The 14,176-nt window shown below is 40.6% G+C and overlaps 2 protein-coding genes across 2 annotated transcripts; both read right to left on the bottom strand.

Annotated features, from left to right (window-relative positions):
* Positions 1-11,798, bottom strand: LOC134816143 (protein saal1-like). Its single transcript, XM_063824914.1, has 9 exons — positions 11,604-11,798; positions 10,941-11,144; positions 3,217-3,402; positions 2,813-3,050; positions 2,202-2,391; positions 1,845-1,960; positions 1,344-1,618; positions 745-948; positions 1-475 (listed from the first exon to the last, which is right to left on the bottom strand). Exons 1-8 carry the CDS (start codon positions 11,733-11,735, stop codon positions 871-873), a joined length of 1,419 nt encoding a protein of 472 aa, XP_063680984.1. The 5' UTR covers positions 11,736-11,798; the 3' UTR covers positions 1-475; positions 745-870.
* Positions 11,799-12,114: 316 nt separating this feature from the next.
* LOC134816153 (prohibitin 1-like) lies at positions 12,115-13,874 on the bottom strand. The gene is made up of 5 exons (XM_063824923.1): positions 13,783-13,874; positions 13,499-13,660; positions 13,201-13,343; positions 12,839-13,051; positions 12,115-12,593 (listed from the first exon to the last, which is right to left on the bottom strand). The coding sequence occupies exons 1-5, from the start codon at positions 13,856-13,858 to the stop codon at positions 12,381-12,383; spliced, it is 807 nt and encodes a 268-aa protein (XP_063680993.1). The 5' UTR covers positions 13,859-13,874; the 3' UTR covers positions 12,115-12,380.
* Between the last annotated feature and the right edge of the window lie 302 nt (positions 13,875-14,176).

Here is a 14,176-nt window from a genome sequence, read left to right as displayed (position 1 = left end):
TGGCAGGCAATAGCATTAGCTCCTAAAATGCTTTTAGAATCGATTATGATTATAATTAAAAACGTCCTTATATAAAGTTATTATGACGACGTACAAAGTTAAATATTTCAAACAATTTGTATGCGCGCCCAGCATTATCAGCTACAAAAATCATTTGCGATTAAATGTTTCCACCGTTTTCAAATAAAATATGAAGTATTATTAAATCTGAAATTCTCAACTTTGAAATTCTTCAATACACCATCCAGTACGGTAAAATAATAAATATTAACTTTATAATTAATTAATTATGGTATGAGATTTTTAGAGTCATCAGCGGGTGTGACAGGTGATGTACTTGTTCAGCAAAGTGCTTGACTTAGAAAAGTGTAGGTATTTGTCCAAGTGCTGTTTATAAAGCATAGCTAACTCAACGTGTTTGTCACCTTCAGATTGAAAACAACTGATCAGATCTTTAATACAGTCTGATATGTACCTGTAATGATAATAACACCGTTTAAAATTGAATAGTAAGACGGTGAAAGCAGGTTGCAGTGGGGAGGGAGGTGATGCAAAGTGGGGGTTTTATTTGTAGATCATCTGTATCATCTACAGTGATTTATCATTAATTGTTAAAAAGTGAAGCACCTCTCGGTCACTGTGTCATTACTGTATACTTTAAAAGTATCGATATTACTACACAGTATAACACATAAGGCTTCAAAATAGAATCAATAACACTAATTTAGAAAGTAAAGAACAAACCTCAGAACACAGGAACCCTCTTGAGGGACATGGTTAGCGAGAGTATACAGGAAGTTCCAGGACATATCTCTGCACACCTTGATTATAGGCCGACTGGGCTCCGAGGTGGCGCGCCGCACACGCCGCTCACTCGGCGTGTAGATGACGCGCTGCTGTATTGAGTAGGGAGTGGACAGGGTGGACTGTGGAGTGTTGGCGTTCGATCTGAAGGCGGTTAGTTATCAACACACTTTATTATACAATAAAGGTGAAAAGCAGCGTATAAATTTTCTAATCTACCAGGTTAAGACTCTGAAATGCCTTGACAAGAGACCAAGAGGAAAAAGTTTAAAAAACCAAAAGACCAATTGGCAATTGGCCAGTAAACAAGTCAAAGCATCAGTTACTGGACCAGAACTGGTCCGGTTCTAGTTTTGTAACATTGCGTCACGTGACATGAGTAGATATTGGATTGGGTGGTGGGTGTTGGTTAATGAATAACACTTCTGCTTATCGTAAGACTACCATATATCAGCCCTTACTATTATCTGTTTATGACTCCTACGAAAGTTTAATGCAAGATATGATGTATTATTTACATATAAACAAATAAGACTTACTGTGATGAAGGAGTTGGGAGTGCACACGGAGTGCCGTAAGTAGGGGTAACTAATCGGATAGGGGTGTAGGGTTCTATTCTCAAACGGTCCTGCTGATTTGGGGGTCGGTGTCTCTATGTGTCCTTCATTTCTCTGATTAGGTTCGTCTTCATTTGGGGGTTCCCCCTCATTTGGGGGTTCTTCATTATTTGAGAGCTGCCTTCTTATCGCTCCTTCATTTTGACCGTGTCCGTTTATCTCTCCTTCTTGTGAAGGACCTTCTTTAATTTGATTATCTGAACCATTAAATAATGTTATTCCGTAAAGACAATGATTTAGTATAACAGAATTTCTAAACAACATCAATTGAAAGTCTTAAATGTTAACTTTTAAAATTAATTGAACAGTCCTAATTGAAAGTAGCCATCAGAAAAAATAATTTCCAAAAAAAATGATTATATTGTTGTCTGACCTCAGAAAATAGGGCACATTATGATTAATTGGACATCGCTTGTAGATTACCTGGACCATTCTCTGCGACTTTAGAACTGTCAGTCTCGGTTATACACGATTCACTTGCTCTTGTAACACCGCTAATATTCGAAGAAATCTCAGAACTCTTGTTCTCTCGTTCCTCTCTGAAGAAAAATGTGACTGGGTAACAATGAGTAACCAGGGGTAACAATGAGTAACCAGGGGTAACAAGGAGTAACCAGGGGTAACAAGGAGTAACCAGGGGTAACAAGGAGTAACCAGAGGTAACAACAAAAAAGTTGGGGCCATCTCTGAAAGCTGCTATCAAAATAAAAGGTAAAACTAAAATGTAAAATGAAAAAAAAATGAGTTGGTGATAAGAAGAGTATTCTTAAAAACACTAACTCGTCATCAAGAATAATGCTATGCAGGGTCCTGATAGCAGATTCGGTGATATTACAATCCTTCTCCAGCCAGGCACACATCTCATCGGTAGCCTGAGAGGTGAGAAGAGTGCAGATTAGAGACAAACACACTGCCGTCAAACCGTGCTCGATCTTCTGTGACATCACTCTGTGCAGCACCTTAGGGAGACCTGGGCAGTGAAGCTTAGCGGTATCCGCATATTGATAAGGAAAAAGATACAGAACAAAGTGACAAGTACCTGGACACTGGGACATGTTGGTGACAGAACAAAGTGACAAGTACCTGGACACTGGGACATGTTGGTGACAGAACAAAGTGACAAGTACCTGGACACTGGGACATGTTGGTGACAGAACAAAGTGACAAGCACCTGGACACTGGGACATGTTGGTGACAGAACAAAGTGACAAGTAACTGAACACTGGGACATGTTGGTGACAGAACAAAGTGACAAGTACCTGGACACTGGGACATGTTGGTGACAGAACAAAGTGACAAGTACCTGGACACTGGGACATGTTGGTGACAGAACAAAGTGACAAGTACCTGGACACTGGGACATGTTGGTGACAGAACAAAGTGACAAGTACCTGGACACTGGGACATGTTGGTGACAGCCCGTTTCTCCTCACACAAGTACTGCAGACACCTCAAGAGAGGCTCCTCCAGACTCTGACTACTCCGGTTCTGGAGGATATCCACTATGGGGAACACGGTGTAGGCTGAGTTAGCGAGAAGTTGCTCATCTTGGTAGAAGAGAATCTCTAGCATCATGGCGCAGTGCTCCTTTAGTACTGACGCTCGTACACTCGTCATATTAAGCGTGCTCTAGATACAACACGTTTTATTGTTCTTTTAGTAAACGTGGTATTAAATTGGGACTGAACGAAATCACTAGCTCTCATCAGATCATCGATTGTTCTTCTCGTACTAAATTAAAAGTTTAAAAATCAACTAACTCCGAATTGTTGCGCTAAAGTCCCACTTAATGAACCTGGATAATGTGAATAAGACGCTCGACGGTGTCATCAGGGAGGACTCTGCGCCACCTGTCTGAGATGTCCGTCTCCAGAGCGAGAGCAGCTCTCAACAACCTGACTGTCTCCGTTAGAACGGACACGTCATCCTCCCTCAGCAGGGTCGGCACAAAAGTGCGCAGTGTGTCGTGCTCAGTCACTTCCTGGCACAATATGTTAGCAGTTAGAGCAGTTAGAGTTTGTAAGAACAGACAATTTAATGGTTCTTTTGCGATAGTCAAAACGCGACAACTAGCGCTGGATGGCGACAACTAGCGCTATCCAGCGCTAGTTGTCGCCATCCAGCGCTAGTTGTCGCTATCCAGCGCTGGATAACGCTGGCCAGTGCAAAATATATATGTTCGATAATTGTCGCTATCCAGCGCTAGTTGTCGCCATCCAGCGCTAGTTGTCGCCATCCAGCGCTAGTTGTCGCTATCCAGCGCTAGTTGTCGCTGGCTATGCGACACTGTCGCACGCGATAGTTTGCGATGGCCAGCGCAACTGGCCATCGCAGAAAACAGTTCGATAACTAGCGCTGGATAGCGACAACTAGCGCTGGATAGCGACAACTAGCGCTGGCCAGCGCTAAGCGATAGCCAGCGCTGGCCAGCGCTGGCCATCGATATCCAGCGCAAAATTTTTGCGCTATTACTCGTCAGCTAGCGCTGGCCAGCGCTAGCCAGCGCTAACCAGCGCTAGCCAGCGCTAACTAGCGCTAACCAGCGCTAACCAGCGCTAGCCAGCGCTAACCAGCGCTAGCCAGCACTAACCAGCGCTAACCAGCGCTAGCCAGCGCTAGCTGACGAATAATATCGCATTTATATTGCGCTCATGGCCAGCGCTGGCTGACGAGTAATACTAATATCGAGCGTGCTAAATCACTCTACAGTCGATCTTCGAGATTGTTCTAAAAGGGCCCCCGATGGTTGTAACCAACTTCAATCAACAATCAATGCAATGTATTTTCGGACGCTAATTCCGAATCAACTCCCATGACATAGGGTTAAAATGCTCTCCTGACGAGATATTGGCGAAAAACTGTATCGATCACGTGATATGACCGTATAAGGAAGTTAGTCTAATTTCTCGTTAGGGTTAGGGTTTCAGCATATTATGTTTTTGTTAAGGATTGGGTTAGGGTTAGGGTTGGGATCAGATTAGAGGGTTAGGGTTTAGAAAAGTCGTTCAGAACCAGCTAGAGTCAGAGAATGGGTTAAAAAAGTCACGTGACAGTCGAGTGTAAAGTGATTAATCATCATCCGAGTAATATCGCAAGTATATGATTTTGATACATTGCGCTGGCTAGCGCTGGCTAGCGCTGGTTAGCGCTGGCCAGCGCTGGTTAGCGCTGGTTAGCGCTGGCTAGCGCTGGCCAGCGCTAGCTGACGAGTAATAGCGCAAAAATTTTGTGCTGGATATCGATGGCCAGCGCTGGCCAGCGCTAGTTGTCGCTATCCAGCGCTAGTTATCGAACTGTTTTCTGCGATGGCCAGTTGCGCTGGCCATCGCAAACTATCGCGTGCGACAGTGTTGCATAGCCAGCGACAACTAGCGCTGGATAGCGACAACTAGCGCTGGATGGCGACAACTAGCGCTGGATGGCGACAACTAGCGCTGGATAGCGCTAGTTGTCGCCATCCAGCGCTAGTTGTCGCGTTTTGACTATCGCAAAAGAACCAATTTAATAGGTTATGATAATCTCACACTCGTTATTAATTAGCAGTGGTATTGATGAGCTGGGGGGGGGGGGGGGGGGGGGGGGGCGCCAACCTCATAAGTATACATAAATACCTATAGGGGGGGGTGGCCAACCTCATAAGTATACATAAATACCTATAGGGGGGGGGGGGGGGGGTGGCCAACCTCATAAGTATACATAAATACCTATAGGGGGGGGGGGGGGGGGGAGCCAAATAGAATAAAGTAGAATAAAGTAGAGTAGAATTCGCAAAAAAAAAGGATGACATTATACTTTCATCTACCTGAATCTATAAAACTTTGGGGGCCAACGTAGGATAAAGTAGAATAAAGTAGAATAAAGTAGAGTAGAATTCGCAAAAAAAATGGATGACATTATACTTTTATCTACCTTAATCTACAAAACGTTGCCCCCCCCCCCCCACCTATATATGTATTTTCCCAAAGATCGTCTTGGGCAGCTAAAAGTAATTTTTTGACGTTTCAGAAGATTTTGAGTGAAAAAATTTCATTTTTTGAAAAACATTTAAAATATAATTTGAAACATTACAGCAACATAATTCAAATCTCAAACAGAAAAAGTATATTTCAAAGTTTTGTGTTTTGATCATATGATCGTGGATGTATAGTGATTGATTACATAATTTTGAATATCCTGTCTCGGAGGTCGAGCCAATGCCCTGTGTTCGGTAATTGTGTCTACTGATATAGCCTTCATACTTTCGGCAGTATCCAGATAGCCCGACCCCTGTTCACGAACAACTGATCGCGAAAAACTGATCGCGAACAGTTGTTCGTGCCATACCAACTTTTGCGACAACGCATGATATACCAGATTCGAACTAGAGTGCGTGTCGAACTAGAAGTAGAGTGCGTGTCGAACTAGAATACGTGTACCATCTGACAAGTGACAATCAATAACAGCACTGATTTCACCTACTGCACGATTTCATAATCCATTGTTTGTCTAGTAGTGGTCAAGTTTATGCCTAGACTCTAGTGGCCAAGACGCCAAGTTAATGTCTAGTGGTCAAGTTTTATATGTCTAGTGATCAACTTTATGTCTATAGTCTATAGTGGTCAAGTTTTATATGTCTAGTGATCAACTTTATGTCTATAGTCTATAGTGGTCAAGTTTTAGGCTAACAAGGTTACGTCAGCAGGCGAGTGGGTTAAGAAATGCTTATGAAAGTGGATTCCTAGAAACCACTTTTCTCCTTGGTTCATGCTGGAAACTTCTTTTGTTCACGTTTCATGCTACCCTGATGCTATTGCAAGGACAATTTAGAATCGTGATTTAAGTTCGTTTAATGTGAAATTTTTATAAGTTGGTAAAATGGAGTACGTTTGAATTTGACAAAAGTCCGTACTTTTGATTATACAACGTGCAACACAAATTGGTTCATGAACAATGTTATATAATATTTGCTCCTTATCTCATCCGGTTTTCCGGGTAATGCCTAATTTTCATTTTAAAATAACACTGTTAAAAATGTACAACCTGGCAGCTTTAGCTACAATTTAACTGCAATTTAATATTGAATCTAAGAAAGTTTTATGTATCAAATTTAACCCCACTCTTGACCCCTGACCTTTAACTGGTAGTCAATTTAACCCAAAATGAGCAGAGAAAAAAAACTGCACCGACAAAGAATAGCACATTTTTTGGCAATGAAAGGTTGATTAAGGGGGGGGGTTCACCCTGATTTTTTTGTGAAACTTGGTTTCGAGATAGTAGTTGACCAACAAACTAGGACCAGTGACCGAACTTTTGAGGGAGTCCCGGACCCCAACCGCCAAACGGCAGCCACGCCCATATTTGGTCCAAATTAGGCCCAATTTAGCCAAATACCCTGAACAAATTTCAGAATTTGGCCGCCCAATTTTTTTAAAGGCCTAACTCAAAATTCTGTCCCAAAACTTAAGGTCATGAGGCAATTCTAAGTTGATTCTGAAAATTTCATGAAAAAATATTGAAACCCTATTGAGTTCTATTGTTTTGAGCGAAGTCAGTTTCGCAAATATTGCGAACTGAGATATGGGCGATTTTGTTCATTTTTTGCGATTATTTGAACACAGAATCCACAATTGGGTAGATATTGAGCTGACAATCATAGAGAATGTGTAGTTTAGGCTTAACTTTCATATAAAGTTGGTTTCATTCAAAAATATTGATATTTGACCAATTTATGGGCCAGAATCGATCAAATTAGGTGCGTATGCCCAAATATGGCATATGGTTTTTAGCTCAGTCATTTTTTATCCAATCTTGATGAAATTTCATATACTAGTTCGGGGGATCACTAGCTACAAGTAGAGCACCTAAAATCTGGGTTTTGGGCATGTTCAGGGTATTTGGCTAAATTGGGCCTAATTTGGACCAAATATGGGCGTGGCTGCCCCGCGGGCACCGTTTGGCGGTTGGGGTCCGGGACCCCCTCAAAAGTTCGGTCACCGGTCCTAGTTTGTTGGTCAACTGCTATCTCGAAACCAAGTTTCACAAAAAATCAGGGTGAACCCCCCCCCCCCCCCCCCTCAATTCAACCAAAACCGTGAACACATTCGTTGTGAAGTGTAAACAGCGAGTAAAGTAATTATTTATGCGTGGGTTATAGTGTGTTTCATCAGCTTATCTTACCTACAAATTAACTGAGAAATGATTTAAGGATTCGTGGTAAATGAAACAGCTCCCTCCATTAATTAACTAAATGAGTACATGTTCCTCACGTTAAAATATCACGCTCGTTTTTATTTAAATACAATAACTTTGATTTGGCATCCATTATTCCCAGAAATTTTTTCTTGGTGTTTAGATAATTTCTAAAAAACATGATGATCAGTCTACTGAGCTTGACTATAATTTGTGTTGTGCTTTATTCGTGCAATGCTGTCCGATACACAGTATGGGTGAAGACAAGCAACAGGAGACATGCGGGGACAGATGACGACATCATTATCATGCTTTTGGGAGATAACTGGGCCTATCTTGGGAGACTGGACGTAAAAGGAAGGGCCGACAATGACAGATATACTCTCCTTCCCTTCACATTCGACCATGATCACCCTAGCTGGCTTGTGGGGAGCCATTTAAATTGCATCACGCTGTTAACGAGTGGTGGCGACGCCTGGCTGGTGGAGTATGTAACTGTGAGTGTGAGTGTGAACTCATTATACAAAGTATTCTACAACACTGCCAACACAAGGCTGTCAACTGACTCCTCCGAGGGTCTCCAGAGTTTGCAACTCTGTTGATGCGTTTTGGGACACTACATAGCAGTTGAACCAGAAATTGATTTTATCTTTCAGTGCTGTATACTATGTAGACAAATTTTGAACTTTTATGAAGTTGTTTCCTTTGTTAATATCCACATCTACAATCAACATCTAGTCTAAAATAATGAAAATGTTTAAACATAAAATTGAATTAACTTTATAAAATTAAATTACCCTAAATTAATAAAATCAAATAAACTTCACAATAAACTTTTCATGCCAACGGCGTGTAAAATATTGACCTAAAACAAGTCCCACGGGTTCATCAGTAATAATTAATTGATCGACTAATGAAATTCGCTTACTGCGGAACTTAAACGTATCATTTGCTAACTTTTTGGAGAGGTTTCCTGATACCCCTCACTCTTGGAATGGCATCTACAAAAAATATTTGGAATGATTGGTCAAACTTACATAAAGTACCTAAAACTTAACTTCATCTAATCTTTTGAAATGAACTTCGCACCGAACTATTATTTTCCAACGTAGTACTAACAGTGAATGAATACGATCATAATACGTGTCAGTGCGAAATATTCATAAATTCACGGGTGTAAATTAGTAACCTGATCATAATGTCGACTGTTAAATGATAAATCTTAACTAAGTAAGGTAAATCACTTTTAGTACTTAACGTCAACCCTTACGTCACGCCACCTTACTCCAGTCCTTATGATAATGTTACTGCTCGGACTTTCTGCTTCGCTGATTTCACTGTAACCCTAAAGGGAAAAAAGAAAGAAAGGAAGGGCTGAAAGAGGAAACTAGTTATCTACTTTTGGACTGTCTTTGAAGTTAAGGGTTAGTCTGTAGATTTTATTAATGGTGCTGGTCGAGAGTTTGATCAAACTTACGTCCTCATCGCTGAGATTATCCATGCAATCGGGTTGCGAGATGAACGTGGAGGCAAGATTGAAGCTACCATTTCCGACATTTCCACTGAGGTTTTGAAATCTTTTTCATGACAAGATTTTTACTTGCAATTTTTTTATTAAACAATTTTTTTGGGAGTATTTTTAATTATTGTTCAAAATGTTCAGAAACGTCTATATAAGCAACCTTTTTCTAGTCTCAACTGTTCATAATCCTTTGATCAAATTAAAAACCCTATACAACCCAATACAAGTTTAAGGTACACAAAGGCAAAAAATCCAATTTTTCCCAACCCCAAAAATTGGTTGAATGCAATGAATATAATTTTTTTTTTTTTATTAAATACTTTTCAAACTTTACAGAGTACAGCAATTACAACGAATGAAATAAACTCGAATAAAATATTGCCCCCGTCTGTAAAATCTGTCGGGAGACCAAACACGGTACTGCACAGTAAAACGTGCCCGCAATTACATGGCCCCGATATGATTTTTTAAAATGTGAAACAAAATTGTGATAAAATAAATGTGTGGTGAAGAATGTGAAACAGTTCAAATTTCTTCAGACGAGGCTGATACACTGTTCTTATCAGAGCTGACAATCTTATTGTTCCTTATGAAATGAACTCTGTTAGGCTCTGCTTTCCTCTTCTCTTTCAATTCCTCCCAGAGCTTCTTGTAAGCTCTCCTTTCTTCCACTGATCTGTCTGGGCAAATGTAGATACTTTTATAGCCCTCTTTTGTGCGTAGTAGTTTCGCTTTTCGCAGCACCTGAGTAACCATGTCAGAGCTATTTAGAGATAGTTTAGTTGGTCGTATTAATGTGCCCACTCTCTTCAGACCAACTCTACAACAGTCACGAAAAGAAGGTTTCTCGTTTATCTCACCAAGAACTTCAGCAACTTTGTTTTCTAACTTCTCGCCGTCGGATTCACTTATTCCGTAGATTACGACGTTTCTGCTTCTTTCATCCTTTTCAGCTATTGTCTTAACTGCAGTACAGATCTTCTTTGGCGTAAGAGCAGCTGCACAAGTCTTTTTCAGGGCAGAAGAATATGATTTCATTTCTGTCTGCACAGTTGTTTGAACAGACTTGAGTTCTTCGTCCTTCTTTTCAATGAGCTGCTTCTGCAAATCAATGACAGTTTTCTGCTCCGCGATTACTGAAATGTTCTGTTTATCTACTCTCTCCGCAGCCATTTGCAAATGAGGAGCCGCATAACGATTCAAAATGAAACAAACAGTTTGCAGCCAATTACACAGTTTTTCTTTCGAAACTGATCGCTTGTTCAGGTTTTTCAATACTAGATCTCCGTATTCCTTAACATCCAGTTCATGGCACATTTCATTAAAAACACTGTTTGTAGCTCTCGCTACCTGATCTGCATGTCTGGCACTAAACAGATCATCATTATCGGGGTCATCGACCAAATGCTTCGTATGTTCATGGTATGAGTACTGCATCGTGTATATTCCAATGTACAGTTCTTGTATACAGGCTACACAACGATCACACTAAAAGACAAGCACTTCTTATCGCAAGTTACAACAGCTGATAACAGAGCTCGCTATATGCAACCAAATGTAAAACGACTACACACAAGTGTGAATATATATGATGTTAAAAGTGGGAAAAATACTGAAAAATAACAAAACCTTTAAATAACCATAAATACCTATACCTATTTTGAAATCGGAGGAAATAATAGGTATTTATGAGGCTGGCTCCCCCCCCCCCCCCCCCCCCCCCCCCCCCCCCAAGCTTTATAAAATATGGACATTGTGTTACGAATTTGTTTGGTCATGTGACATGATTCTTCAGCAGCCTACAACAGATTACACACACACACACTAACCTTAGCACTAGCTTTGTGACACATAAGGTTAGCGATGATACCCAGGCTGACCTCTCTGACCCTGAAGTTAGACGAGCGGACTAGGGGGGCTAGAATGAGGTCACACAGTCCCTTGTCCAGCATGAAGCTGCCCACGTGTTTGTCACTGCTCATGTCCCACAGTTGACAAAACTCGTTCTCCAGCTCCTCGGATAATCTCTCATCCTGCAGGAATGTAGGGTAGAGGTTCCTTTTTATAGAGTCAGAGGTTAAGTATGTTGTTCTTGAGTAATTATCAGGCAATTGCAGCTGCAAAATTTTGATAGGCTTTCTTTTGTCTCCGAATATAAATTTGGCTCACGATAAAACTAAGAGGATTTAATGAGAAAGGGTGACCTGAGAGAACTTCTATTTTTGTGTCTGAATTTAAAATATGATTATCAGTGTGTATACAAGTAAAAGAATTTTGTGTGCTTTATGATGTGTACAATGTATATTGTACATTGTGTAGTCCATTCTCAATCAGCGTCTTTGACAAGGTTAACAGTACCTTCCTTGTGTTGGTTTTGTATTACAAGATAATATAAGCGAGATACTAATACCACAAATACCTCATTTCATTTCAATGCACAATGAGAAAGAAATAGTTAAATCCGATTGATAATAGCCTTAAACTTCACTCACATCTTTAAGGGTCTGGGAGGAAAGGGCCACGAGAGCTTTGAGGACCCAACATTGGGAGTAGGCTGTGTTGACGATCCTGTCTACATTTTCTGGAACAGTTTCCTGCGGAGGAGGAGAAGGGTTCCTGTACATTTCACATCATTCTCTCCTAGTCTGCGAATTCAATTATCAGTCCATGTAATAATTTACGGGTATACACAGAAGTTTTGACGGAATTAATTTCTTATCTCACGAGATTATAACGTGATAAAGAAACTCAGCGGTGAAACTTGATGTGGGGACCTTATTTTCTGATGCCTCAATACATTTTTTGTCTTCCTATACGATGTTTTCATTCACTCAGAGCGTACAATTCAGCCGATTACGGTTGTCACAAGCTTCCCAGTAAAATTTGTATCGTGTTAATTATATATTCCCATCCTATATCAGATACTTTCGACTTGAATGAAATGCCGTCAAAAATTCATCAGAAGCACTGAATTCATCATAAAACTGCAAATAAAACGAAGAATTGTTTTGATCGTGTATAAAAATATAAACAAGTGCAATAACTTAAATTCTGACTTGTCCATAGCCATAAGATCTGTTTGTATTGGTGGAGCATCGTGTCTAATGGAAATAAATGAAAGCTTAAAATGTGCAGGGTCCTCTGTAAGTCCACTTAAACCAACATATGAGACAAATAATTTAAGGACGATAAGAGATCACGGTGAGGGTCACAAAAATGCACGGCCACAGTGCCATTGCCATATACCAATGTAATCACGAGTCAGCTGTTTAAGCTGGCAAATTCAGAAGCATGCCTTTGTCCTTGGGTAGGTATACAACGTTTCTTGAGCCGGCCAGGTTCGCAGCGATTTCCTCAGCAGCTTCCATTTTTCGCAACTCTATAAGCGAATCTCCGACTTTGTCGAAGGCTTTAGACAACATTTTAGCAGCCTCAGCGTCTCCCTCAGCACTCATTATGGTAGCTGCCTTCTCAAACTCCGCCTGAACATTACGGGTCATTATGAAGCTGACATGAATGCCAATGAACCAGATTGTATACACATGAACCACTGAAGTCAAATGTATACGCAAATCGTGATGTTATGTTTTTCAACTACAGACAAAATGACATGGTAATTAACAAAAACAAACAAAGCCTAACTGCAGACATAAAACAGTAGACCTTCGTCCAAAATATGAACCCGAAAACAAATCGAGTAATATCTTAAACTAAAAAAGAACAGTACCTTCTCGACATAGTATCTAGACCTCTCTGCCTCCTGCTGAGCAACTTGCTTGCTCTCAACTGCTCTCGCAAATTCAGCACCGAAGGAAAGATGAGTGATGGAGATATCATCAAGGAAGATACCGAATGTCTCAGCACGTCTAGTCAAATCGTCAGCTACACTGTTGGATACAGCGTCTCGCTGAGTGATCAACTCTGAAGCATCGTACTTCGCCTGGGATTAATGTGCTGAGAAGAGACTTGATTGCATGCTCTAACAGGTAAACTAAATAAACAGTATTATTCGATAGATAATCGTCTGCAGTGATTCAATTCAGTATCAAAACAGACAAGAGAATGGTATAGTGAGTTAAATGGACGAACCACAACAGATTTCAAGACTTCGTCCACAATGGAGGGCAATATCCTCTCATCGTAGTCCATGCCAATGTTGGTGTATATGCTGGGAAGTAGAGTTGGGTCGGGGTGGAACAAGATACGGAGAGTTAGGTTAACTGTCTGCAGATCTGTGGAGTTATCAGGTTTAACCTAACTGGAATTTTCTTCTCAAAAGATAGACTCAAACTGAATTCTGCAATTTTTTGCGGAACTAAGACTCAAATTATGAACTCAAATTGTGTGGCAACTATTTGATTATTCGACCTAACGTAAAGCTTTTCACCTTTAGATCCGGTGGTCACAGGAACACTCCTCGGCCGGCTTCTGATGTCGAAGATGATAGGATCCTGGATAAGCGGTATACGCATGTGGGTACCTTCACCGTAAACTGAACTTTTTACACCAGCAAACTTATCAAATATAATTGCAGCCTCTCCTGGATCAACTGAAACGGAATTTACTTTAAAGAGGGGTTACTCGAACATTAGTTCTGATTTTGCGTTTAACTGGTAAACACTGGAGAGACTAGAATTAGGATACAAATTAATAAAAAATTAGTATACATACCATTATATAGGCACTGGTTGATTGCACCAATTGCTACAGCAGCGACTCCTGCAACTGTGACTGCCTTGGAATTCATTTCTATTCCTAAAAAGATGAAAAGTTGACGTATCAACCATTATTCAGTAGTTGGAAGGACTACTTCAAGTTCATTTTACAGTACTTTCTGGAAGGTTTAATTTCTACGCGGGAATACACGTGACATTGGACAAAAAGCAGCGTGCGCGGTATGGTAACCAAAGAAATATATTCGCGGCCGCGGTGAAGTCAACAAATATCTGTGACATGTGGCAATGTTTTAATGTTTAGCCGACAAGCGTGTCTCCGTATGTGGTATTGACTTTCCATAGCATATAGGAATACTGAATAGTTGACAAACGATGCTGTCTACAGTATG

Source organism: Bolinopsis microptera, chromosome 1 (assembly GCF_026151205.1).
Source record: "Bolinopsis microptera isolate Bmic1 chromosome 1, MBARI_Bmic_1.0, whole genome shotgun sequence".
In the NCBI taxonomy this organism is placed as follows: domain Eukaryota; kingdom Metazoa; phylum Ctenophora; class Tentaculata; order Lobata; family Bolinopsidae; genus Bolinopsis; species Bolinopsis microptera.
Note: the sequence above shows the minus strand (reverse complement) of the source record. Positions and strands in the feature narration are given on the sequence as shown.

Coding starts and splice junctions, on each gene's coding strand:
- LOC134816143 (XM_063824914.1), bottom strand. CDS start 11,735: ATGTACAGGAACCCTTCTCCTCCTCCGCAGGAAACTGTTCCAGAAAAT. Junction 2,392..2,812: donor CAACATGTCCCAGTGTCCAG/GTACTTGTCACT, acceptor TTCACTGCCCAG/GTCTCCCTAAGGTGCTGCAC. Junction 949..1,343: donor CTCCCAACTCCTTCATCACA/GTAAGTCTTATT, acceptor AACCGCCTTCAG/ATCGAACGCCAACACTCCAC.
- LOC134816153 (XM_063824923.1), bottom strand. CDS start 13,858: ATGAATTCCAAGGCAGTCACAGTTGCAGGAGTCGCTGCTGTAGCAATT. Junction 13,661..13,782: donor CAACCAGTGCCTATATAATG/GTATGTATACTA, acceptor ATTCCGTTTCAG/TTGATCCAGGAGAGGCTGCA. Junction 12,594..12,838: donor CTAGATACTATGTCGAGAAG/GTACTGTTCTTT, acceptor CGTAATGTTCAG/GCGGAGTTTGAGAAGGCAGC.